The sequence below is a fragment of the Pelodiscus sinensis genome, chromosome 6 (assembly GCF_052426305.1).
Source record: "Pelodiscus sinensis isolate ZL-2025 chromosome 6, ASM5242630v1, whole genome shotgun sequence".
Taxonomy (NCBI): domain Eukaryota; kingdom Metazoa; phylum Chordata; order Testudines; family Trionychidae; genus Pelodiscus; species Pelodiscus sinensis.
Genome location: NC_143057.1, coordinates 33237932 through 33265759, shown reverse-complemented (window position 1 = coordinate 33265759; position 27828 = coordinate 33237932). Strand labels below are relative to the sequence as shown.

The 27828-nt window shown below is 44.2% G+C and overlaps 1 protein-coding gene across 6 annotated transcripts in view; it reads right to left on the bottom strand.

Annotated features, from left to right (window-relative positions):
* Positions 1–996: 996 nt before the first annotated feature.
* Positions 997–27828, bottom strand: part of TJP2 (tight junction protein 2) — a 104943-nt gene continuing 78111 nt past the window's right edge. For 5 of the 6 annotated variants that reach the window (XM_006137846.5, XM_006137845.5, XM_006137850.5 and 2 more), the window contains 18 exons: positions 24466–24569; positions 24117–24270; positions 22437–22548; positions 22195–22337; positions 21225–21291; positions 18773–18923; positions 15781–15889; positions 14908–15118; positions 13051–13238; positions 11946–12041; positions 11740–11819; positions 8931–9141; positions 8358–8458; positions 7877–8089; positions 7230–7340; positions 5884–6210; positions 3696–3781; positions 997–1895 (listed from right to left, as the gene is read on the bottom strand). In XM_006137846.5, coding sequence (XP_006137908.3) covers positions 1730–1895; positions 3696–3781; positions 5884–6210; positions 7230–7340; positions 7877–8089; positions 8358–8458; positions 8931–9141; positions 11740–11819; positions 11946–12041; positions 13051–13238; positions 14908–15118; positions 15781–15889; positions 18773–18923; positions 21225–21291; positions 22195–22337; positions 22437–22548; positions 24117–24270; positions 24466–24569 — 2630 coding nt within the window. In that variant the 3' untranslated portion in view covers positions 997–1729. The remainder of the gene's footprint in view (positions 1896–3695; positions 3782–5883; positions 6211–7229; positions 7341–7876; positions 8090–8357; positions 8459–8930; positions 9142–11739; positions 11820–11945; positions 12042–13050; positions 13239–14907; positions 15119–15780; positions 15890–18772; positions 18924–21224; positions 21292–22194; positions 22338–22436; positions 22549–24116; positions 24271–24465; positions 24570–27828) is intronic. The other variant, XM_075931682.2, reaches the window with a different exon arrangement.

Here is a 27828-nt window from a genome sequence, read left to right as displayed (position 1 = left end):
TTTGAGTGCTTGACTTTGCAGCTTTAACATTCTTTTTATTTTTTATTTTTTTGTAAATTATACACAAATAATACTGTACTAATTGGGCTGGATTGGTATTGTGTGAGGAGGTGCCTGGTGCCACATGCTTTTTGGGATCTCCCAGGCTGTATAAAAACAGGGCCAAGTCCTTTTGACGTCACACTCAAAGGCTACACTAATATTTGTGAGATTCCTCTATCTACAAAGAGGGTACTAAACTAAATAAGAACACACATGCAGGACTAATCAATGAACAGTCATGCAAGGTACTAAGATACAGTACCTGTTACAGAAGTCTAGACCAATCCAAATCTTTAAGTGGAAGATTTAATCAAGTCGAGTTCTGGCTTAAGCCTTTCTAGCCCCCACAGAAGAGCTTACTAACTCACTATTTGGGTGGGGGGAAAGAAGGGAGGGGAATATGGCCAAGTTTTGAGTTAAATACTAACTCCCCTTCATCCCACCTAATATTGTTTTGGTCTATTCCTTTAGGTAAGCAGTGGAATTCTACTGTTTAAAGTGTCATGCCTAACAGAACACCAAGTAAGTTATTTTGGGACATGTTTTAAATTAGACCATTTTCCACAGGTAAGTGAAAATTTAAAAAACAAGAAACTTCTCTAGTATCCCACTAAGCATTTTTCTTTTCCAGTGGAGCAGAGAGAGAAATAAAAATGCCTTAAGGTTCATGTGCAACATGATTAAAGTCTCCCTAAGTACTGCAACTTTCTTTCCAGATTCCACATGTTGAAGATAGGAAGCATCAGAACAAAACCAATAGGAGCTAATCTGCTTCCGATGACACAAACAGCAAACTTCCCACTGATTTCAATAGAGCAAAAGTAGGCCCTAAAAAAAAAAAAAAAACCTAGGCCCTAAAACATTCAGGCACCTTAAATGTAATAGTTAATAAAAATACAAAGTGTTACCAAAATATTTACTTCTTTAAATAAAAAAAAAGGTGTGAGATGTCTGTCTAGAATATATTCATTTATTATTCTGTGGTCCATATCAATTTAAAGACATAATTAATTGAATTTCTACATCATTTTCTCAATTTCAACCCTTCCTGGCTTCATATTAGCCAGTCTACAAAGGTACATCTTTCCCCATACAGTCAATATTTATGAAAAGCCGTATACCAATCTATTAGCTTAGAAAAATAACATGCTGGGGAAATTAGAGCCATGAAACTGATACAAAAGTTAGATAACACAGTAAAACACCCTTTAGTAACTTATGGCTTTGCACAGTATCAGGTATCAATATGAACAATTTAAGACAATTTTGTTAAAGGCACTTAAGAGTTCTTTAAATACTTTTTTGAATTTAGTTCTGTTGCATTAAAAAGTTATATGTCTGAAGACATTTTCATAACAGTGGAACAGTCTAAAAAGGCAGTTTTAAAGGAGAGAAAGTTTACTTTTTTTTAAATGTTAAAATATGAAAATATCAAGAATACATACAAGATTTAGAATGGGTATTGGTCCTTATAAAACAGGCAACAATGTTCAGGCAAAAGTGATCACTTTTTTTAAAGATACAAATAGTCTCAAAATGTAAGTCCAGTTCCAGTATGTGGCTGTATCATGTAGAATACCCTAAGACTGCCAATAAAAATATACCTTTATAACTAACCAGAGCTCCATTTTGTCTGTGGAAGGAAAAGGGTCTCAAACCAGCTTTATAAAGGCATGTGCTAGAGGGTCTATAATTCTGTGTCCCTGTATCTGGATGGCTGTCCATAATATCCACGCTTGGAGTGGTCTGATAGCTGCCGACGATAGTCTTCCTCCTCTGCATCACTGCCATAACTTCCTCGATTTTCTAGGTAAGGCCTGGCAGGTGGCTTCTGAGGCTCTGGAGGTCTAGAACTAGCACAGCAAAAAGCAAGACAGAGCAAAGATGTCAGAACAATTTCTGTTCCCCCCAACCTCTGTTATTCCACTGTGTTATTTTCTATACCGGCTACATGATGTCCTTCTATCTTGCCTTCATGCTGCTTCACAACTTCGAACAGCCTCCTGCTCCCAAGCACCTTTCTCCTCTTTGCCTGAAGGCTTCTTGTATTGATCTCCTCACTAAAGAAGTCTCCACTCCTCCACAGGCTTCACAAACATTTCTAAGAGGGTTGGGGTTTTTTGTTTTTAATTTTTAAGTGGTTTGAAAAAAGTTGTGTAGGTTATGGAGCTAATTGTTTATACAGACTATAAACAGTACATGTAATCATTCTTTACATAGGAAAGGAAGGGGATTTCACTGATTTTCAGCAGTCTGTCATTCTAAACTCCATACTGAGCACTAGCAAGAGGGAGCATTTTTTCCCCACATTATTCTGTCATTCAGGATCTTAAAAGAAAGCAACAATATCATTTAATAGTGTTGTGTTAGCCAATATAATTAAGAACATACATTCTAAACTGTCAGTTGCTTATTTCTTTTATCATCATGCTTGGCTACATTAAATATTTTGCTCCTCCTTAAAACCACCTCCACAGATGCCATAAGCTTGCAATTCCTGCAGCTTTGCAATAATAAGCTCTTCAAGGAAATCCTGCAATGACTGTTTTTGGGCCTTCCCAATTTGATTATACTTTAATCTACCAAAGGAGCAGACTGAAAACAACCAAACAAAATAAAAAAACCAAAGCCAAGCCACCTTCCTCACAACTCCTTAGGTTTTCCGCATCCCCCCAAAAAGTTACAAATGAAAGAATGAGAGAACTTCAGTGAACTTTGGCTCAAAACTGTCAGGGGAGTCAACATCCTGGACAGGGGGCAAGAGGACAGCTCCATGCTCCCAGAAGGGGCAGAGCCTCAGGTGGAAGGGGCAGGGATGGGGGCATCCAGCTCTCAGCCCCGCCCAGAGTATGTCATGCCACACCCCCTCCCACTCCCCCCTTAGAGCTACTTTGAGCATGCCATGTGACACTCCAGAGGAGATTTAAAGGGCCCGGGCTGCCAGTGCTGCAGCAACCAGGAGCCCCAGGCCCTTTAGAATTGCCAGGCCTGGGGCAATTGTCTCTTTAGCCCCTTCCTTCCTCCCCCATCAGCAGATCTGAGGCTCAAGGTTCTACTTCTGTCTCAGTACTGACTGTCTTCCCTTGTATGAGTAACGTAACCCCAATTTCCCCAACCCATAAAATGCATGGTTGTAATAGACTGTGCAAAATCAATCTTTACCACCCCCTACTGACATCAAGTACTGCTTTATAGCCCAAGAAGTTCCACTGAAATCTGTGAAATTTGTCAAATCACTTTCCAACACTGATTAATGTCTAGCACTGCAACAATCCAATCTCTGACAAATAAGGGACAGCCCCGAAGAGCTGAAGTACAAGTGATCTCTAATTATGAGACTCAAAGTGAACTGGCACCCTAAATCTTTTAGTAATATGGGATACCTGTGTAATTCTCTCCGAGGAATTCAAGCACACTAGTACTATGAAGCAGTCTGAAAAAAAGATAAAAAGGCAAAGACCCTGAAAGGAAGGCCTTTCTACTGTCATGACAGATGAGCCCTTCAGCATCTCATCTTTGATACTCTGTGAATTTCAGGAATCTTCGGTAGAGCACTGTACAGAGTCAGGGCTTGATGAGCTGCATAATCAGGTTGCTCTTGCTGATGTAGTAAACACAAACCAGAAGAGTACTTTCAAGTGCATTTGTCTTACCTCATGGGCTGGGGCCAGTTCTGGTCTGGCTTCCGTGTTTTGATTGGGACAGCATAAATATCTGGGTGTTTCTGGGCTATTTCCAGCTTTAAAAAGAGCAGAAGAAAAAAAGATATCTTTCGGTTTATACGTCAGGAGATCTTAAACTGAGCAATGTAGCTCAGTTTCTCTTTAAAGGAATTAAAATATAAATGGATGACAAATCTTAGATTTTAATTTCAAGTAAAATATTATACTGCCAAAGTAATAAACAGTAAAAAACCCAAACAAACCCAAAGCCATTAACTTTCCATAGCTACTATAGAAAACCTTTACACAGAACATATTCTATATCTATATCCCTCTTAGATTTTCCTCCCCCCTACATTTTCCTCCAAAACTACAACTCTCCCTCTCATATATATGAATGAATAATGATGTTGAGAGCAATTTAGATTACAGGCAGTCCCCGACTTATGTCGGATCTGCACTTACGAACGGGGCTCTCTCGCCCCGGAGCTCACAGGCAGCGTCCGCCACCTCGACCTCCGGGGCGAGAAAAGCTGCTCCCGGAGCCCCTGGTCTGCTGGGGACCATCTCCAGCAGACCAGGGGCACCGGGAGCAAAGCAGCAGCGGCGGGTTCCCGCGCTTCTGAGGCTTTGCTCTGCCCCCCCCCCCAGCAGACCAGGCTTTTGTTGTGGACCCTGGGGCAGAGCAGCAGGGGCGCTGCCGGTTGGTCCCGCAGCGCCACTCTGGGCACTACTGGACCAACCCGGCAGCACCCCAGCTGCTCTGCCCCAGGCGTCCTGATTCAGCTGCTGCTGGTCAGTTTCAGCAGCGGCTGAATCAGGACGCCTGGGGCAGAGCAGCTGGGGTGCTGCTGGGTTGGTCCAGTAGCGCTGAGGAGCGGTGCTACTGGAGCAACCCATCAGCACTCCAGCTGCTCTGCCCCAGGCGTCCCCAAGTCAGCCGCTGCTGAAACTGACCAGTGCTGACTACAGGAAGCCCGAGGCAGAGTTGCTCTGCCCCGGGCTTCCTGGAATCAGCCGCTGATCAGTTTCAGCAGCAGCTGACTTGGGGACACTTGGGGTTCTTAAGTTGAATCTGTATGCAAGTCAGAACTGGCAGTCAGTTTCAGCAGCGGCTGAATCTGGACGCCAGTTCCGACTTACATACAGATTCAACTTAAGAACAAACCTACAGTCCCTATCTTGTACGTAACTCGGGGACTGCCTGTACTAATGTGTATGCTGACTGTTGGTCGATACAGTGGAAGGTTGGAAGAAGAGGGAGAAATATGCTACTGTATTTGTTTTTAATTAGATTTTACATTGCTGAGTGAATGTACTTACAGGACTGAATACGTGTATACAGGACAGACTGAAAAAGTAGGTTACTACCAGTGTTCCCTCTAATTTTTATGTCCATGTTCAGAATGAATTTTGTTATGTGTATCTATATGGAGATGATGTAAGATATGCACCAAGATAGAGGTGATACATCACACATCATCTCCATATTGATACACATAACAAAATTCACTCTGCCCCTGGATGATTTGTGGGCCCGAGGGGTTCGGAGTGTGGGAGGGGAATAATGGCTTTGGTGCTTGGGGCATAGGAGGGGGCTTCAGGCTAGTGCCAAGGGGTTTCAAGTGTGGGAGTGCAGAGACTGGGCAGGAGAGGGCTCAAGGCTGGGGTGTGGGTTGAGGTGCAGGGTCTGGGAGAGAGTTAGGGACTCAGGGCCTGGGCCAGAGGTTGAAGTGTGGGGTGCTTACCTGGGACAGCTCCCATTTGGTGGTGGTGGGGAACAGGTGGCTCAGCACAGTCAATACTGCCCTGTGCTCCCATGGGCTACAATTCCCAGCCAATGAGAGCTGCAGGGGTGGAGCTCCCCAGCTGAGGAAGCTTCCCAGTGTTCAAGGCAAGGTGGCGCTAGCACAGAGCTGCTCCTTCCCTCTCCCCCACCAGGAAGGGTGGCCCAAAATACAGGGGTTTTAGTGGCTGCTGCTCCTTTCTTAAATCAGCCCTGCTGCTGTGGCCAGAGGAGCATGCCTCTCCCTAGGCCACTGCAGCTTCCTGCTGGGGTCAGAAGAGCGTGCCTCTCCCCAAACCCCGTGCAGCAGCTGTATGTGCAACAGCCCTGGGCCCCTGCATGGGGCTAATTAGGCAGCTGCGCATGTTAGAGGGAACCTTGGTTACTACCTACCCTGGCATTCTGTGCCTCTTGTAGTTCCTGTATTCTTTGCAGTCTTGCCTTGTGATCCATCTTCTCAAATATTTTAACTTTCCCCAGTACAGATTTTGGAGCACCGTCTTGTCCAGCTGCATCTTCCTCTGGATTTTCCTCTTCCTCTGTGGCTAGGACTGCTGGCTGAGATGTCTTCAGTATAGGACGTCCAAAGGCAGGTTTCACAGAAATAGGAGGAGGTGCTGCCCTGGATGAAGTCTCATTGCTGACAATGTTAGAGCTATTTGTTTTGGGTTCATAGTTCTTGGGAAAGTCATATACATCTTCTTTGTTTTGTACTTTACCCTGTAGATATTAAGAACACACTGAAGTTTACAAATAGCAGCATCTTTATAGGAGTATTTTCATTTGACATTGGTTATATTGCTTGTGCATTTTTGTATTGCCCATCTTTGTACTGCCCATGAATCAGAGCACTGAGTATTTAAGTATATAGAAGCTGGGCCATTGACTTAAATAGGGACAGAACGAGTCACATCACGTTTTACATTATTCTGGAAAGAAAAGAGAAAGAACAAGAAGAATTAGAGCAAGAGGTTTTTCTGGATTATTTGGAGAGAATATTCTTCCAACCCAAGACTGTTACACAGGACACATACCTATTCTCTCTGCAATCAGCATTTCATTTACACGTACTGCAACCCAGCCCAACCACTATTGCCTAGGCACATTTGAAAGGATGATTGTTTAACTGTCTAGTCAGTGTATTTTGTGCAACACAGACCAATGCTAGTGCCCACCTCTATGGAGAGAGCCAGAGGGCTGCAACACCCATTTTTAAGATGCTATTGGAGCACAGGTCAGCACTACTACTTAAAAAGTAATAATAATAATAATAAAAAAACAAAAGAGAATTTCCTAACAGGCTGCTGCAATTCTTAACCAGCTCCCAGAGCTTATTAAATTCTAGAAGGAGGAATGACTTATGGAATGTCTAAACTTTTCTCCAACAGAGATATTCAGGAAGAACTTTGTTTTGAGCTTGGAAACGGAGCGAGAGTGCCAGAATTCCCATGGGGAAGAGTTCAGGAGAGAAATAAGTAGTTTTCCAGTTAGCCACACTGTCACCAAACCCTCTAATGAAACACGTGGTACCATTTCTAAATCTCAAAAATTCCCTTCCCAATGAGCCACCAAGCTCTTCCAACAGTTCACAGTCCTCTTTGTCAACTTCCCTTCTTTCTTACGCCCAAACTGCATTTTAACTGTCACCCTACTAGAAGAAACATAGCCCATGATGTACAGCACCAGATGGGTTCTTTAGAAAGAGGAGCTCTATCTTCAAACTGTTTTCCACATATTACCTTAGGTGGCTCGGGCTTGAATGCTGGAGGTGGGCTGGGATCTCTAAGTATCTCTCTGCTACCAGCCCTTCTCATTTGAGCTTTTGGTTCTGGGCTGGCTTTTCTTATACTCTATGAAAATATAAGAAGTTAACCACAAGAATATGCACCGGTCGTACAACTGACAGGTACTTTTTTCCCCTCTTCTCCCCTCCCCCCCCTATAAATGCTGGGTTTCTGTTATTCCTCTCCAGCTCATCTGATGAAGTGGGTTTTGCCCACAAAAGCTCATGATACTTATATATTTGTTAGTCTCTAAGGTGCCGCAGGACTTACTCATTTTTAAGACTAACATAGCTACCCCGCTAAGAATATTCATGTAATTCTGGGCCAGTTATCACTGGTCACGTGATTGGCAATGACAAGACCACTATCGCTGTGAAACTTAACATCTGCACTTTAGGTGACACTATCAATGAAACTAGAGAGTTAGACAAGGCAGCATAACTTTTATGCTAGAATTACTATACCTTTATAATTCTGTATCATAGCTACCAATGCTGCAGTTGGAATCACATATTTTCTTAGGCACCAATTACAAGAGACATTTTCTATTACTACATTACAACACACATGACTTTCAGGAAGCCACTCTTGATAACAGTTACCTCCTCTTGGTATACAGGCTCAGAAGACCGGCTAATAGAGGAAACATTTGGTTCATCTGCTGGCTCATCAAGCTCATTGTCCGTGTATGCACCTCCTTCCCCATCTGTGTCTTCCAAGTCACTGATCAAGCGGCTGTCACAGCTCAGGTAGTCAGCACCCATAGCTGTTAGATATGACATGCGATCGTCCATGTCATCATCTCCTCCTTCTAACTATAAGAGTGGAAGGATTAGGTTTGACTTATTCCCCATTTTAGTCTGCAGTAACATTTATGGTACACAACATACAAAAACCAGAAGCACATGAAACTGCCCTCTCAGGAACATGAAAACACCAATAAAAAGTTAATATGCGTGCCCTATTAGCAGCTATATGCCTTGGTTTTAATAAGAGGAGCAACATGTTATTTTTTAAAAGGGTGAACATTTTTCCAGTACTTTTTTCAGTGGCACATCCACTATGAACTGTTTGACCACATACCTTTCCTTCTGAAACCCATACTGCTTCAACTTGCTGTTGCTGAATTGTATCTTTGAGACTGCCATACCAGCTATCATTGGCTGAATTCAAGTTGATGGTAGCTGTAGACATTTAAAAAATATATATATGCATTACTATTTTCATATTTTTTTTTCTATTCATTCAAAGTCCTCAGTGCACCTACTTTATCCAGTCTTTTCCATATGACAAGGTTTTGGGTGATGCAAGAAAATTATATGATCATTTTTACTAGATCACTTTCTGAAGGACAGTGTTTACACTTTTGTTGACTTGGATGGAAGGAATGTATGAATAAATACCAGCCCTTGCATTAACTTTTTTTCCAGGAATAGTTTTATTACAGTAGTAAAGTTCAATTTGAACATTTCTTTATAATGAAATACATCAAGACTGTGAACTTCTAATTGTCTAATAAGGATTTTACATAAACAAAGGTTACAGTATAGATGATTTCTTATTCAGAACAATATTAATTTAGTTGCTCAAATACACACACTCTTCCTCCTACATCCACCACTCTACTGGAAGAATTAGAAACAGATTCTTGCTTACCTGTAAAAAAATGGGAGCTAGTTTTCTTCAGCTTATTTGCTTGATCATAAAGCTTTCGGGAACTCTTGTTAGATGTAGGACTTAGCCTTTGTCTCATAGTTTTCACTCCCTGTTTACTGTCTGGGTTGAAGAAGACTACAATTGGGAACCACTGGGTATAGTTCAACATATCCACTGCTTTCGGAGTCACATCCAACAAAGCATGTTTATTCTGTTAACAAGAAGAGGATATGAAGAAAATGGAAAACCTGCTGGAGAGATAGTGCAGATGGTCTGAAATTATTAGAAGTATTCAAGTTGTAGAGACTATAAATTTGAATACAGAACCAGAACGTTGTCTGGTGAAGAGCCTTTTTTAGCTTCAAGGCCCAGGTCAGCCCAGTAGTTGGTAAACAAAAGTGCTGGTAAACAAAAGGGCAATTCAGCACACCAGAGAAATATGATTACCAATGGCTGAAAGCTGAAGCTAGATAAAGACATACATATTTAACAGAGTAATTAGCCATTGGAACAATTTACCAAGAGTCATGGTAGATTCTTCATCTCTGACCATTTTTAAAATCAAGATTAGAAAAACATCCAAAAGACCAGCGCTAGGAATATTTTGTGGAAGTTCCGTGGCCTGCACTACACAGGTGGTCAGTCTGGATAAGCAGAGTGATCCCTTCTGGCCTCCTTGACTCAGATACAAACATACTAACTCTGACATTGTGCACACCTGTTTGACTCTGCTTCCTCTTTCTCTACAGTATTCCCTTCACTCTTTCAGTATCTTCCTTTTATTTGCATATACATTTTCTTATTCCCATCCTCCCCATCTCTTTATTTTGCCCTTGCACACTCATCGTCTTCCCTCACCGCAATTCTTTCCCCCGTCTTTGTTCTGCTACTCATGTTGAGTGAGTATGCAGTACACAGAGCTTACATTTTCTGCTGGTTACTGCCTCCTACCTATACTACCAAAACTTAAAGCAAATATCCTCTGTATGGACCTCATCCCATACGAACTATATTCTGGGAAAGCTTCTGCTGTGAAATCCACTTAAGTCAAGGGGAGTTTTGAATACATACCAGCCCTTGAATTATTATTTTTTTCAGGTACATAAGAACAGCCATACTGGGTCAGATCAAAGGTCCATCCAGCCCAGTATCCTGTCTGCCGACAGTGGCCAATGCCAGGTGCTCCAGAGGGAGTGAATCGAACAGGTAATGATCAAGCGATCTCTCTCCTGCCATCCATCTCCACCTTCTGACAAACAGAAGCTAGGGACACCATTCCTTACCCATACTGGCTAATAGCCAGGGCTTGCCAAACCACGGCGAGCCCCGCTCACCAGCCGCACTGTCTGGCTGAACCCAGCTCTTCGGGGTTAAAATCTACTCGCCACAGACGAGTAGATTGTATTATTTGTGGAGCGCTGCTAATAGCCATCAATGGACTTAACCTCCATGAATTTATCTAGTTCTCTTTTAAACCCTGTTATAGTCCTAGCCTTCACAACCTCCTCAGGCAAGGAGTTCCACAGATTGACTATGCGCTGTGTGAAGAATAACTTCCTTTTATTTGTTTTAAAATAAAATAGTTTTATTACAGTAGTAAAGTTAAAAATGAACATTTCTTTATCATGAAATACATCAAGACGGTGAACTCCTAATCGTCTAATAAGGATTTTACATGAACAAAGGTTACAGTAAAGATGATTTCTTATTCAGAACAATATTAATTTAGCTGCTCAAATACACACGCTCTTCCTCCTACATCCATCACTCTATTGGAAGAAGAATTAGAACTCAATCATAGTTTTGCCATTAACTTCAGTGGGGTCATAATTTCATCCCAGCACCTATTATTTCTTTTACCTACGGGGGTCTCTCTCCCTCAGGCATCCTGGTTGCCATCCCTGGACTCTTGAGCTCCCATGATAATATTTAAAAGTCAGCATTTGCTGACGTTACACACACTTCTACCTATTTCCCATTTCAAGTATGTAGGCAGTAACTGTTGTCAAATATCGACTTTTTAATGACTACAACTGGAGCTGAGGATGAAGGTAAGGGTGACCCTGGAAATAATAGGATCTCTCTCTCTCTCACAAAGATATAAGTGTGGTGCAGGCAGGTATATCCTCTCTTAGCTTTAATCCAGCTGGCATGACTAACGGTGACAAACATGTGGCAGCACAGACTTTAGCCTGTACTATCAACTACCGTATATAACCAGAGCCCTCAGCAGGTTTATAGTGGGGCAATCACATCTTCATTACTCTTACTGCACATTCTAGCTAGCTTAAAGCTAGCATGAACATGCTTACCTGCTCTACAATTACACCTTCACTCATAGTGCACACCTACCCATAGATATAGTACATCCAGGGTGCCATTCTGGAACATTCCAGCTCTACTCAAGCACTGGATTCTGGTGTAGTTTAAATTTAGGCAAGTCCATAATAGATTTTTTTAAAAATTTGAACATTTTAATTGGATTAATACGGGGCCAAATTCAGGGCTAACATAAGTGGGTCGGTCTCGGTCTCTCGGTCTCACTTTATATATATATATATATATATATATATATACATATATATACACATACATACATACATACACACACACACACATATATATATATATATATATATAAATAAAAGACTGGTTTCCCCACAGCTCTGCCTTAATTTTAAATGCATGCTAACACATTTATTTTCTTGCATATTAACATGTCGGAATTCTTTCTCCAAGTTTTTAGGAGCAAAAATAAAACAAAGACCTGCTTTTGACAGCAAATGTTTTTCAAACAGAAATACTTTACCTGCTCGATAATTTGCCTCACAGTGTTCAAACGCACGACACCAGTTGATTTCTCTGAACCTGCATCTTTAGGTTCCGTCTCTAAAATGACAACAGGTTTTTTTTTTTTTCAGTTATGAAATGAGTGTTCAAAATACCATCCTCTCCTCCCCCAACATTCAATGCTGAAGAGCCAAACTGCTGAAGAAAGAGGAATGAATGACTTACTGGCAATTTGATACAGATCAGGTAAGTCGTTTGACAGCTTTTCCATTGCTAGATCCGCTATGGGACCAAATATCACCACAGGTCTCTTAAAACCAGCTGAAAAAAGAAATATATTTAGAGGGAAGATCTTTACATATAAAAATCACATGGAAACAAACATGCAAAAAAGGCTCAATTTAATGTTTAAGATTAATATACAGGAAGTATCTGGGGTAAGCTCCACATTATGTATTTTACACACATACAGATAGCTCCCTTTCTATCTTTTGGTTCCCCGTGATTCATGCAGGACCCTTCATAATGTGAAAACCTCCTGTATGACTTGAGGGACAACATTCCCGCCCATCCTGGCTAATAGCCATTGATGGACCTATCTTCTATGAATTTATCTAACTCTTTTTTGAACCTTGTCAAAGTCCTGGTCTTCACAATATCTGGCAAGGAGTTCCACAGGTTGACAGTACGATATGTGAAGAAATACTTCCTTTTGTTTGTTTTAAACCTGCTGCCTATTACATTTCATTTGGTGATCCCAGTTCTTGTATTCTGGGAACAAGTAAATAACTTTATCTATTCTAGTCGTTATTTTATAGACCTCTATTCTTATCCCCCTTTAGTCCTCTCTTTTCCAAGCTGAAAATATGGAAACTATGTTAAAAGCAATAGGATTGCACCAGTAACTGAGTGTTGTATTTGCCCTAAAGAATCATTATTACTGGTGTCAATGAATGAGCCAGTAAGAACCCAGCTAGACTTCCACATCCCAGGTTATGTTTTCAAGGCTGGCCATAAAAATACCCAAAACATAACCCATATTTTTTCTTCTGAAGTGAACAAATTTGATCTAGAAGCAAAGATATGACAAAAATGGACTTCCAAAACACAGTGCTTTGAGTGGCACTTTTTAGAACAGAGAACATTCTATTCAGAAGTTTGCATTGTGACTTGGAGAATAGCATGTTATCATTTTCTGTTATACTTTAAATTTGGCCTAGAGTCCAGGGTGTGTCGTGCTACTTATTATGTTGTCACATAAATGACAGTAATATTTGAGCAATAACAGGTAGCTATGAATAGGTGCTCCGTTCTGCAAACTTTCACCCACCTTCTCGCAGCAGAACTCGCTCGTAGGCTGGGAACTTTGTGCTAACAGACGCAATTGCAGTGAGATCTTCACGACTCTTTCTCAGATTCTTTTTCACTGCAGATCGTTGCCCACGCATTCTCCAGAAATCTGCCCTGTCACTTGAGCCATCTCTTTGGGAATTCTGAACACTGGCCATCTGCTCAGCTCTGAAAGAAACACCGGGGAATCAATTTGAAACATGTAATAAAAGGAAAACATGCCACTCTAAAAGAAGAACCTCAGCAGAATACAAGATATGAATTTGTATCTACAGTGGACAACTTGGAAGGTGAGCAATCGTGGTAGGGCATCCAGGGACTCTTGCTCTGAAGAAGGCAGAGATGCTCTGACTTGCCCCAGCTTGAAGGTTTGTTGTGCACGAATCAATCCATTGGCTGCTAAGTCAACTGAAAAACGTAATGTATGCCAAGGAGCTGCTCAAGGAACAGGCAGTGTAGATGGAAATGGAAAGTGAGGAAATAATACATCATGAGGAACAAATTGCCTAATGACCAGTTCCAGTTCTCCATTATCTCTTCCTCAGACACCTCAAATTGAGTCCAGAAAGCCCCCTTGCTCAGATCACTATAAGTAGTAGTAGACTAAAATGCACTACATAGGAAAGGCAAATCAAGCAGGACATCCCATGACTTTGCAGTATAACTTCCATAACTTTAGGAACTTTTGTACAGGAGAATTGAGGTTTTTTTTTTAAAAATAAAACTGACTATATTGAAAGACATATCACTTAGATATAACTTTACTGCACTCTTAAATTCTTCATAAAACCACACCACATAACAAAGCACTTTTAAAAAAAAAATCTGAATTAACTTGGGTTTGTGAAAACAATTTTTTTTGGGGGTGCTAAAAGTCCTACAATAGTTCAGTCACCCTTAGAACTTCAAATAATACAATTAAAACAGTCTACACACTAAAACACTTTCCCTAAGAACATGCAGCATACAAAGAAGTATTAGAGGCTTTTTCTGCAGCCCTCATCACTGTAATACCTGAGTGGCTTTCATACTAGGGATGTAGAATTCCATTAAAATGTTATCCGGTTAAACTGTATGTTTAACTGGTTAACTAGTCCACTGTGATATGAGCAGGGGCAGCTGCTAGAGTGGCATGGCAGGCATGGCCGGGTGGGGCCCACTGTACCACGTCACAGGTGGCAGCTGCTCCAGCTGGGTGGGATATTGGTTACCCCTTTATATCCCTATCTCATGTGCTAATTAATTATCTTGCTCTCCCCTTTAATTTCAGGTTGAAATGTATTAATTCCCATTTTTCAGATGGCGAACTAAAGTATGGCGAAAGATCTCACAGGAAGTCTACAGGAGAGCTGGGATTAGAGATCCAGATCTCACAAGTCTGTGCTCTAGATATTCCCTGCAATGCCATCTTTGCTTAGCTATTACTGACCAGTTCCATCGTTTAAAAGTGAATTGAGCATGCACTACTGTTATGAATGGGATTGCTTGAAAGAGACAATTATAGAATACTAGAACTGGAAGGGACTTTAAGGGGCCATCAAGTCCAGTCTCCTGCCCTCACAGCTGGACCAACCACCATACTGATCATCACTGACAGGCGTTTATCTAGTCTGCTCTTAAATATCTCTAATGACAGCCTCCCTAGACAATGTATTCCAGTGTTTAACCACCCTGACAGTTAGGAAGTTTTTCCTAATGTCATTGTGGCCACGTTCTTTCCCCTCTTTCCTCTCCCAAATGGGTTATATAAATGGTTAATGAGGTGATACTAAAAAGTGAGTTGGGTAAAAAAACCCTCATTTTAAATTTTGGATCAGAGGGTGAGAAATCAGTGTACCTGCTTTTATTTGGAATGATGCCCTTTTCCAGTTCATTTCCAATTCTCACCGCCAGCCAGTTACCAAGTTTGCCATCGTACAGTGTATCAACTACTCGGAAGATCTCCCCTCTGGTGAATGCCAAACTCTGTGGAGATTCCTTCTCACATTCAAAATGACTCCTTATGAAAAATGAATCCCCTCTGCCACAAGCCATTATGTCTCTATACACTGAAAGACAAGATATCATACAGTTGAACTTGATTGCTAAATAGTGATCCCATACCACCAATAGCCTTCTATAGCAGAACAAGGTATTTTACTCACCTGCACTTCAAGCCTAGTATCTTAAATACTTTAAGGTTAGTGAAGAAGAAATTAAACTGTTATTCTAACCACCTCTGTGCAATTTCTCCCCTTCACCGTAAGGGTGGGAAAGAAAAGGTGGACTGTTCCCTGTGCCAACCCATCCTTGTATTCCTTAAAAGCTCTTCCACCCCCACCCCTCCTTCCATCTGGTTCGCTCTGGAACTTGCCAACATGGTTACTTTAGTCAGTCAATGGAAGTGAGGGATGCACTGCAGTACAGACACAAAACTGTTTTCCCTGCCTCAGGGTCTTTGTCTGCAGAATTCCCAACCATTAACAGCACAGGGAACTTATTTTGAACTGAGATTCCTCGTGCAGTCCTGCCAGCTCTCTCTCTCCTGCACACACTCCACATATATAGTAGATGAAGGCAATTAAGTAGTATTTTCAAAAGTGAGCATGAGAAAGATCAATAATATTGTCCCCAGCAAAACACAGCTGAGTTGAAGGGCCCACTGTTCTTTTCAGTGCCCATCAGTGAATCATAACAAAACATTGTCATACCTTTGGTGCCAGGGACCTACCGTCATATTTGCTCTGAGCCAAAATGGTCACAATTTCACCCTTGGGAATTTCTAATAGGTAGAGAACAGCATCCTCCCGGACAATGCCTCTAAAATCCTGTGTATTTACCTAAAGCAAAAGAAAAGATTTAAGGAAAAGTTAGTCTAATACAGGCAGTCCCCGGGTTACGTACAAGATAGGGACTATAGGTTTGTTCTTAAGTTGAATTTGTACGTAACTCGGAACTGGCTCCAGATTCAGCCGCTGCTGCTGAAACTGACCAGGGGCTGACTACAGGAAGCCCGGAGGCAGAGTTGCTTTGCCCCCAGCTTCCTGGAATCAGCCACTGATCAATTTCAACAGCGGCTGAATCTGGAGCCTGGGACAGAACAGCTGGGGCGCTGCCAGGTAGGTCCCCCCAGGACCAACCCGGCAGCACCCCAGCTGCTCTACCCCAGGTGTCCACAACAAAAGCCTGGTCTGCTGGGGGGGGGGGCGCACTAGTTGCGCCCCCCTCCCCCCCAGCAGACCAGGGAGACCCGGAGCAAAGCCGCGGAGGCGGCGGGGTCCCGCGCCTCCAAGGCTTTGCTCCGGGTGCCCCTGGTCCTCTGGGGGGGGGTCCCCAGCAGACCAGGGACACCCAGAGCAAAGCCGCAGAGGCGGCAGGGTCCCGCGCCTCCAAGGCTTTGCTCCGGACCCCCCCAGCAGACCAGGGACACCCAGAGCAGCTTTTCTCACCCCGGAGGATGCGGTGGCGGGACCACTGCGCGTCTGAGTGGTCCCGCCACCCGCGAGTTCTGGGGCGAGAAAAGCCCCGTTTGTAAGTGCGGATCCGACATAAGTCGGATCCGCGTAACTCGGGGACTGCCTGTACATTCCTAGAAGAGGAAAGGAAGAGGCTGTTTTATTATCATTTAAAAACCATCACAATATAGAGGTTTATTGCAAAGTACACGATGGGAGGTATGGAGAAGATAGACTGCCTATAACTAAGAGTGACATCCTGAGAGCACCCTGCTGTTAGGGGCACTCTGTGCCTATTCCAAGAATACTGTTGAGTAAGTCAACGTTTCTCAAATTGAGGTCCCTAGACTCCTAGTGGTCCATGAGGGAAACTCCAAGGGGTCTGTGGCCCCGCTGATTAACTCTTCCCCCACCCTCCCAGTGCTCCCTGTGGCCCACAGCAAATGCAGGCTGCCCACCTGCTTTGGTTCCACACAGCCTCCAGAAGCGGCTGCCAGGTCTCTATACCCTTAGGTACAGGGGAGACCAGGGAGGCTCTGTGTGCGGAGCCCTGCCTGAGTGCCAGCTCTGCGGTTCCTATTGGCCATGAAGCATGGCCAATGGGAGCTGCAGAGGTGGCACGCAGAGCCTCCCCAGTCTCCCCTACACTTAGGGCCTGCAGAGACCTTATAGATGCTTCTGGGAGCTGAAGTAAGCGTCACCCTGCATCCCAACCCTGGGGCTACCCTGCACCAAACTCTCTCCTGGATCCCACACCTCTCACCTAGGCACCTCAATCCCTAGTCTCACCACAGAGCCTGAATTCCCAGCCAGAGCCCTCACCCAACATCATGCCACCCCAGCCTGAAGTCTCCTCCCACATCCCAAACCCCTCTTTCCCAGCCCCACTCCAGAGCCCACACTACTCTTTCACCCCAAACTCCTGACATCCCTGTGAAAATGAGTGAGCGACAGAGGGAGGAGGGATGAAGGGGCAGGGTCTTAGAGAAGGAGTAGGGAGGGTCCCAAATATTTTTAAATCAAAATGGGGGTCCTTGGGTTGCTAAAGAACAGCTATGCTAAGTGATCCAAGAACTTCAAGTAATTAGATGCACTAGTGTGCTCCAATTCATCATAAGGTTGTATGCTAGTTTCAGTATCATCCAGACACTGTCTGGTCACCTAGACTTGGTCTACACAAGGCCAGACAAGTTGGCTTAATGTACACAACTCCAGCTATGAAATGGGTAGCCGGAGTTGACTTTCCTTAAGAGGAGCATTGGTAGCATCCACACTGCGGGAGGCCGACAGCAGCAAAACACTCCCATCAGCTTCCGTTACTCCTTGCAATAAAGAGGAGTACTGGATGTCAGCAGGAGCTGCCCTCAGCATTCAATTTATGCATCTATACTACACCCGCTAAATCTAATGCCAGAAGAACGACCTCCGGAGTGCCCCTAGAGTTGTGAGCACAGCATGGCTTTCTGTGGTTGCCTCTCCACTTCCCACACCCTCCCTCCTTCCCCTGTGTGTCTCAGTTGTTTATTTGGACATGAAAGCGAGGTCCATTCCCTTGGAACAATTATGAGTGCAGGAGCTCCCAGGGCAAGGTGTTTGGGCTAATCAGAGTCTAACTGCAAGAGGAAAAACGAGACAGGAAAGGAGAATCTACACTTCAGAAAAGGAGTTACTATTTCAAAATCTGCCCATGCCAGCAGTTGGTTGGAGAGAGGAAAACACAAGAAGCAGGAAAAAGAGGGACTGAGACAGACCCCGCTGAAGTCAGTTCAAATCTTTACTGACTTCAGAGCACTTTGGGATCAGGCCCAAACTCAGGAGGATGACATGACAGACAGAAAGAGGAGAGCCGCAATAGAAGAGGGGGGTGGGTGGGTGTGTCTGTGTCTGTGTATAAAGGTAGGGAGGAAATATTGAGGTCACAAAGACAAAACCTAAATGGATAAAGAGGCTCTGTGGTCTGGTCTCTGAGCTGGAGGGTGGAGAAGTCACTACTGAGTGTATCCACTTCCACCTTTAGGCATTCATGTTGTGTAACATTTATACCAACTATTTCTCCTACTGAATTTTACTTCTGCTGTTGAAATTTAATAAGAATTCAGATTAACAAAAAATCATGCTCCTAGGCAGAGTGGCCTTGTCCCTAGGAATAAAGTAGCACGGATTTTATGGTTTTTCAATATTGATTAAAGTAAAGAAAGCAATTTCTTTCACATGGTATCAAGGAACAAGCAGTTTTAGTTGCAGGATTGAACATTTTTACACTGATACCTTCAGAATCTGATCTCCTTCCTGCAGCCCCTCCTGTTCAGCTGAAGTGCCTTCTTGAATTCCAGCAACAAATATCCCTACATCATTCCCACCTGCCAGCCGGAGACCCACACTATCTCCTTTCTTGAACTTTATCATCTTCGTATTAGGACTAGAGCATTCACATGCAGAAAGAGAGAAAAAAAAGGAGCCCAATATTATGCATATGACATCAATTATTTGTAGGAAGTAAAGCTTGCTGTCACTCCCTCTATGGTACTTCCATGGACCCATCACTGTACTATCTGAGCATCAGCCTTTTTTGTACATTTCCTCACGGTACCCCTGTGAGGCAGGGTAGCGTTATTATCCCCACTGCACAGATGGGGAACTGAGGTATAGAGAGGCTATGTGACTTGCCCCAGGTTACGGAGAATGACTGTGGTATAACTGGGAATTGAATCCAGGCCTTTTCAGTCCTTAGCTAGCGCCCTAATCACTAGACCATCTGCCTCACAGAAACAGCTGCTTTAAAGGAGATGAATTTCAATGAATTATGAGTAATCACACAGATTTTTTCCTCTTCACATTATGCAGAATGCAGTGTACTATCTACCAGGTAATTAATAAGAGAGTCAGAGAAGATGGAAGTTTTCAGACTCTCTTCTGCTGGCAGCGTGTCAAGAATGCCCAATTGGTAAATAAAACCAAACCTCTCTTCTTCCAAGGAGACCAGGAAGTAATGGAGTAAGTTCAGTTTTTTCTTTGCCAGAAATGCTGGATGACCTTTAAATACTTGGAGGACACTGCCTTTCTGTTATGATTCACTCAACATACCAGTCAGCACCTGGACCATTAATTCTCTTCAACTGAACCAGAACTAAACGCTGATGTATCAATTTGTATCCATATCTGTAATACACAGGACTTGACTCTGAGACGGCCTTTCAAGAGGTTAACCAGTTCTCAGATTGTTAAACCCACTCTCTGCTGGAGCTACAGAATAAACAGATCTCAGATTCCCCTTCTTTAGGGCTTACTCCTGCACTCCAAATCGCCAACTGATTTATTACTGTGTCCCCAACACCAGCCCATTTCCCCATTTCATAATTTACATAAAGAAAAGAAGGTGTTCAGGTTGTATTCCAATAAACCACCTTACTGATTTCAGCTATCGGGTTCTAGAAAGTCTTAAGCGCAAAAGATCAACATTATCGCCTTTAATTTGAGAGGAGATTAAAATATCAGGTGCCAGGTGAACAGACATTCTGTTCCTACTTTTCATTATGCAGATTCCATAGCTGCATAGAGTACATGTAACACCGATGGGCAGAATCGAACCTGAGACTTATGGAGCTTAGTGCATGGGCCTCTACTGCATGAGCTAAAAGTTCATAATATTGTCTAAGTGGTCTCATTGTCACTAGATGGGACAATACGCCACATCCAGTAGGTGTGTGGATTACATACACTAACCAAGGATTTAGAGAATACATATTTATTGCAAAAACCTCCAGCTTGTGCATACACAACTGTGGCATGGGTCTGTGCAAAAGAAGGCATGCACACACAATCACCCAAGGCCTTAATTTACAATGATCCAGCCTCTAACATTTTTTTCCAAAGTTATCATGCCCTTTTTATAGATTATGTTTCTCTTTGTAGCTCATATTTTTGGATATTAGAGACCATAGTTTACAACAGAAGAGGAGGTCCAAGGCCCATGCACAAAGATACATTTGCAAGTGAAATTACTGTGATCGTACATGCAAATTGCAAAGGAAGGTGGTATTTAACTACAGGTGGAACCTCTCTGGTCCAGAAACATCCATGGTCCGGCAGGATTTTCCTGGATCAAAGAGCCCAGTGGCAGGGAGCGATCCAGGCCCCGGTGGCATCCTGCCGCTCCAGAGCAGCATTGGAGCCCCACCACCTCAACAACCTCAGAGTAGTGGAGCCCCAGTGACCCTGGGCAGGCTGTGGAGCCAGGAATCTGGCAGCGGGGGGTTGGGAAGCCCTACGTCCAAGAGGGGAGCTCTTCTGGGTCTGCTGACGGACCCTGGGAGAGTCCAGAGTTAGTCAGCACAGGGGCGGAATTAACCTCCTTTCATCTGGCAAGCTCCCTCTTTTGGGACCGGTCAGGTCCCCAGGGTGCCGGACCAGGAGGTCCAACCTGTAGCAGCATTTATGATCCCTCAGTCTATAAAATCAGAGACTGTACATATAAATACAGGGGCATGTATCTACTGCACATATATTAGGCCTCCTTTTTAGAACTAAATTGATCTTAGATGTTATGTTGTTAGTCAGCTATTTAACGCAGAAACCAACTTATCTTTTCTTGGCATAAGACTATTTAGGGGAGAACCTCTACAAATGCATGAAGAAACCAGCCCAAAGCAGCAGCAACAACAAAAATATGGATAGATGGTGAGAAAAAAAAAAAACACAACAGATTTTGAAAGAAGCATACCCGTATATTGCTTCATCTTCAGGACTAGGCTGAAGAAAAGTTCTTGGGGCAACTTTTGGTTGAGACACTGTATGTAAAAACCAGAAAATTATCTAACTGGATGAAACAAGACATAAAAGAATGAAAGCTTTTCAGTTAAAGGCAGCAATTACAACAATATCAAATACGCCACCAAAGAGTGCAGCTCTGCAGTATCCAAAGTAAAAAGCAGCTAAAGAACAAATGTCAAGGCAGTGAATTAATTTATGATCTCAGACTCATCTCCTAGTCAAGCATGTAATCCTTCTAAAATGGGTTCCCTCCCCCAGTTTTATCCGTCAGGAACTGGTTATTCAATATCTTGCTCCAATTGTCCTCTTTTAGGTGTCCCCAAAAGCCAGTCAGCCTACCAATCAAGGACGTTGGATGTGAGTTCCCTCTGAGCCCATCAGTGCCAACTGTAAATCAGCTGGGGAAGATGTGGATAAGAGAGGCCTTCAGAGCCTACCTTCCTGGGAGATAACAGAGCCAGGATTTTGTCAGTACAATTATATAGATTCACTTCTGAAGATAAAGAGCACTCAGCTACATTTAACCTTTGTGCTTATCTTTAGCTCTCTCCCCTCTTCTCTTTTCAATGGAATAAAGACTTGGTTATTTAGTTCTTTATTATAGATAAGAAAAAACTTAGGCAGCTCTGCACAGGAATTGCCATGCCAAATCAGACCCATGGTCCATCTAGTCCAACATCTCATCTCTGACAGTGGTTAGGACCAGGTGAGGAAAATGCAAAACATCCTGTAATGAACAATTATGGAATCATCGGAAAGGCCCCAGGAAAAATGTTTTCCTAACACCTTCCAGTCAGTGTTTGGCTAATTTCCTGAAGCACAAGGGTTTATACCCTTTGGAATTTCCCTCTCCCCCATCTAACAGGTTTTATTTGCAGGGGGAAAAAAAAAAAATCTCAAATGGGACATTTAACTCTGACCTGACAGGTCCTCTTTGTACTTTGGTTCTTTGTTTGTGTCAGTGGCCATGACAGCGACAGCAGCAGCTATCTCACTCGTTGATTTAAAAGGTGTGGGCGTTGCTCCCATCTTCGACAACCTGTTTGGTGGATCCTCGTTTGTACTTAATAAAAAGAACAATCAATTGAAAACATTAAAACAAAAACTTGGTACACATTAAAATGTTTTCTTTAGTAAGAAAAAGAAGAGTAGCACTTCTTACTTTGGCTTTTCCTTTAGTTTTTCATTAGACGAATGAGAGTCAAAGTCAGAGTGATGCAACTTTTGGTCCTCTTGAGGGGAACTTGATCGGTTTGACTCAATTTCGGAAATATCTAGTGAGAACAAGAGTACAGCAAGTCTGATAAGAGATATGTCTTCAATTTCATTGCACATTTACTCACATCTGCTTACTGGGGCATCTCAAGGTACAAAAATGTTAAATACTTATACATTCTGTTCCTCTCTGGGGAAAAAAAAAAAAAAGGTTTGACTGTGTCTGGGGATAGGAGAATTGACCTGCACCTCTTAAAGCTTATATGTCACATAAAATATTTAGGGGAGGTGTTTTCTTGTTTGTTTTTTTCACAACAGAAATTCCAAGGAGTAATCAAAAGCAAGTTAAACTTTTCCCAACTAGTATTAATATCCTACATGTTTGAGCTCTTGCTAGAAACACCTCCCCCAACCATATAGAGGTCTATCTTTATTATCCTAGAAATGAGAGAAATGTAAAAATGAAGATAGTGGTTGCCCAGAACTGAAACTGAATCTTACACAGAAAAAAAAGGTTAAATGAAAAAAAAAATGGCCTGTATCATTTCCCTCCCCATCCTCTCCTTTGAAAGTGCAGAGGGTTCACTGTTAAACAACATGAAGCTGAGCTGTTAAATGCCTTTCAAAGAGAGACAATCAATTTTTCCTATAGCCCACAAATCCAGGCCACAGTGCCAGTCTCATTCTCTGAAGAAAATGCTCCAAGAAGCTGCACTGAATATTCTCACACCAGAGACACACTTCTTGAATCAATTAACAGCATCATGTTTCCTTCCAGCGAGGCACCAGCACCTTCCCCAGTGCAAGTTATGCTGAGAGGGACTATTCATATGAAAAAGATCCAGGAAGCTGCTATGAGAAGGCTAAGCTGGATCCCCCAGGACTGCTGAGTCCATAACTGTGTCCTTCCCTAAAAAGCTGGGAGAAGTGTCCTGGGGGGTGGAGGTGGGGGGAGGGGGGGGAAGGAGGAGAGAAACTAAAATTGAGCTCATCCTATCATTGTCATGGTTTGGGATTTGAATTAAAATGACTCTCCTTCTAGTCACAGAGGAGTTGTTGTTTAGTCAACATTACTCATGAATCAGCTAGAAACATCACTGAATGACACAAGACCGGGCCTTCTGCAGAACAGCTGCAATACAGGAACCAATCAAATGTGGCACTTGCATTACCCCTGTGAAAAACACTGTATACAAACAGCTTCACATGCTGTTTATACATGAAGTAGAATTGATATTACCTTTTAGCCCAGGAGTGGGGAACCTAAGGCCCACAGCCAGATGTGGCCCCCGTCTTGCCTGGATCTGGACCCCAAAGATCAGGGCTCCCTTCCTTCCACAGCATTGGGGAGACCGTGCTGGCTCTCCAGCCTCCCTACCATTCCCCTGTGGGGCTGAAGCACACAAAATCTTCTAGCTTGGATCCCCCCCCAAGGCTCTGATGTGCGAGGGGGAAGTGGGGAGTGTCTTTCTCCTTCTCCGTTGGAGTCATGTCAGTGAGGGTCTGCTTTCGGTTTTGATTTTTTTGCTTCTCACTTGTGTGCAGCCCCAATTGATTTTTCTGTGGGTCAGAGGCCCCCAACCCAAAAAAGGTTCCACACTTCTATTTTAGCCCTAAGACTCCTCACCTTCTATTTCCGAGTCACTGTCATGCAACGAAGGGATATTGAGTAGTGTCTGTTTTCTGTCCCTCATCACTACCAACTGGAGTTTTCCTCGTGATCTTTCAATCAATTTTCGGGCATCAGCTAACGACATATTCTCTGTCACTGTTCCATTAATCTGTACATTTAAGGCAGAAGTACTATTATAAGCAAACAATTAAGAACACAAATGGTAATAACAAGTCATCTCAAAGCTGGTATCTCCTTTCCAGTTAGCAGATTTTCTAGTTAGGTTTTCAAAAAACACCTCAGCCCAGAAAGAAGAATTGCAACAAATACATGCAGCTTCACCATGCCTTTGTCCACAACACACCTTGAGTATTATGTCTCCTTCATATAGATTACCATCTTTTGTTGCCAGGCCAGTACTGGTCATTTCTTTTATGAAAATCTGACTTCCAAGTCGAAGACCATACTCTAGAAAATGAAGAAAAAAATCCACAGCCTGTAATTTCGCAAAACGAATAAGTGTTTATATCTAATAACTATGCTGAATACACAATCACATGCAACTAGGAATGTAATAGTGTAAGTTGATTAACCAATAAGCAAAAGCTTCTAGGTTAATGCTATAGACTTCATGTATTCCTCCCCCCACCGCCGCCAGTAAATTTTTTAGCAGGCTGGCCAGCAGCCCGGCTCAGTCTTGGCTTGCGCCAGGTCCAGGTCCAGAGCCCCCGCTGTAGCTCTGTAAACTAAATAAAAAGTGTATTAGGAGCTAGGTGGGCAGGAATCCCAGCTCAGTTCTGGCTTGCGTCAGGTCTGGGAGCTCAACTCCCACCCAGACAGGGGCTGCTGCCACCCCGTGCTGCTGCCTCTGTATCAGAGGCAGCAGCACAGCGCAACAAGCAGCCAGTGTGCAAGGGGAGCTGGTTTTTAAACTGACTCCCCTCACTGACCAGCTCCCTCTTGGCACCCCGCATTGCTGCCTCTGATTCAGAGGCAGCAGTGCAGAGTGGCGGGGGCTCCTTGAGAGTGGGGCTGGAGCCTGGCCCCTGGGTACAATAGAATACTTGAGTAACCATCAAGAATTCATGAGGTTAATCGACTATTCAATTAACCAATAATTAACATCCCTACATGCAACATAGCACATTATTGTAAAAGGGTACCAAGCCCCTTAAGAGGTAACACAGTGAGACATAAGGATGGGACATCAGTCCTACACTCCCAACTATCTCACATTTCACTTTCGTAATGACAAGTTTTTGTACCTAATGGTCCAGATTCTGTACTGTGCCACATTCTGTGAGTGCAGGAGGCTAGGAAGGGCAGCAGGGGCATCTCAGGGTGAAACTTATGGCTCCCCCATTCTCAAACAGCAGTGGCTCCAGATACGGCCATGTTAGTTGCACTAACTCATGGTAACTTATCGGGGTGGCCCAAAGGATTACTGCGGAGAGGGAGAAGTGATGCAGGGGGGCCAACAGAGGGCAGTCCTCCCCACTGACCACAGCAGTGGCAGGCAGCTCCACTCTGCCCCATCTCCCAGCTTGCTGCGCTTGGCTTCACCATAGAAACAGGAAGCAGAGTGCTCCAGCCTCAGGGCGCTCCACTTCCCACCACCGTGCAAAGTGGAGCACAGCAGGTTGGGAGAGGGCAGCAGGGTGGGAGAGGAGCAGAACAGGCTCCTGATGCCACAGTAAGTGCAGGAGCAACCCCTGCTGCCACTTGGCGCCAGGACTCCCAGCGCTAGGCTTATGTTGCTCAAGGCAGAGGGCTCTGGGCAAAGGGGCAGAGAGGAGGCACAACAGGGGCAGGGCTTGGTGGAAAGAGTGTAGCGAGGGCAAAGCTGAGGTGGGGCCTGTAGCGAGTAGGGATGTTGGCATATAGTCGAGTAAACAATTAAGCAGGCTCCCCACGAGCACTGGATCCGCCTACCCCCTGCCACGCTCCTGCCTCTGATAGGGCAGAGGCTGGTCCAGAGCAGCAGTCCTCATCGAGGGGCAGGGGGAAGAACCCGAGCTCCCTGTGGACAGAGGCTGCAGCTGCTGACTCCACAGGGTGGCAAGCAGAAAGTCTGTGAGGGGAGCTGATTTTTAAATTGGCTCCCCTTGCGGACCAGCTCCCACCTGCCACCTTGTGCTGCAGCCTCTGACCCAGAGGGCTCCCCAAGAGTGGAGTCGGAGCACACTGGCTGCCAGGCCCACCCCCAAGGGCTATCAAATAGTTGTGTAAGATTTCATGCTGTTACAGGACTATTCAATTACACAAACGCTACCATCCCTAAGTAGCAAGAGGCTCCATGCCCAGGTCTCTGGGGGGATGATTGCCTCAGTCCCTAGGGATGGCCCTGATAGGCTCTGGAGCATGTCTACCCTTCCCAGGGTTTCATCACTGCAGAGACTGATCCCCCAGGGGTCGATTTAGCAGGTCTAGTGAAGATCAGCTAAATCCACCACCAATCGCTCTCTTGGAACGAGAAGCATAAGGGAAGTTGACAGAAGAAACTCTCCTGTCAACCCGCAGCAGTGGAGACCCCCTCGGTAGCTTGACCTAAAGCACGTCAACTCCACCTATAGTATTCACATAGCTGGAGTTGTGTCAATTAGGTCAGCTTTGCCCCATAGTATAGACCTGCTCTCAGAGACAATCATATCTGAGGAATGGAGCCAGGGTCTCTCCTCTGCCCAGATACATCCCCTATAACTTGCTACAGGGAGGGAGTTGGTTCCTCTGACTTCATATCAGCCTAGTCCCATTTCCAGTGGCAGTCTCAGCAGGACAGCTACATCTAGATTCGAGCACAGCTCCAGCAGCGCAGAGGGTCCAAAATTGCTGTATTCTATTTTTAAAAAGCAAAATAACAGTTTTGAAAGCAGCCTGTTCTAGAATTGCCAAATGAAGCTTTTCTCTAGTTTTAACACTATCACGTACAGAACAGGTTGCTACAGCTTGGAATAGGTTTGGTGCTTCCGTACCGCCCGTTTATCTAGCTACAAACTCCTTAAGTAAAGCAACTAAGCAGATTTTCTCTACTTACTAGGGATGTTCAATAGCGTGTAACTGAATAATTGTATAACTGCATCAAAAGTTAGCAGTTACATGATTATTCAATAGTCCTCCGGAGCAGAGCTGGCAGCCAGTGTGTGCCCAGGCCCACTCCTGGAGAGCCCCCTGCCACTCTGCACTGCTGCCTCTGATAGAGAGGCAGCAGTGTGGGGTGGCAGCAGCCCCTGTCCACAGGGAGCCTGAGATTCCTGCTGACAGAGGCTGCAATGGAATCCCATGGAGCAGTCTCTGTCCAATGCAAACCTGGGCCCGGCGCCTCCCCTGTGCCCTCTGCTGTTGCCTCTGATAGAGGCAGCAACGCACAGGGGAGGGGGAAGGGATAGGCAGAGACGGTGCTCATGGGGAGCCAGCTCCCTCCAAGCATTGGCTTCTTCCTGGCCACCCCATGTCCTGCCACTGTTGGAGATAGCAAAGGGGGACAGGCAGCATCGGCTCCTGCTGTGTCCCCCTCCCCCACTGCTGCCTCAGATAGAAAGGCAGCAGCATGGGTGGGGAAGGTGGGAGGCAGCTCAGCGGGAGCCAATATGCGTGGGAAGCTGCTCCTCCTCACCCTCTGTGCTACTGCCTCTCTATCAGAGGCTGCAGTGCAGGGGTGAGGGTGGGGGCAGGTAGCTCCATGGGATCCGGTGCTCGTGGGGAGCCAGCTTAAAAGCCAGCTCCTCGC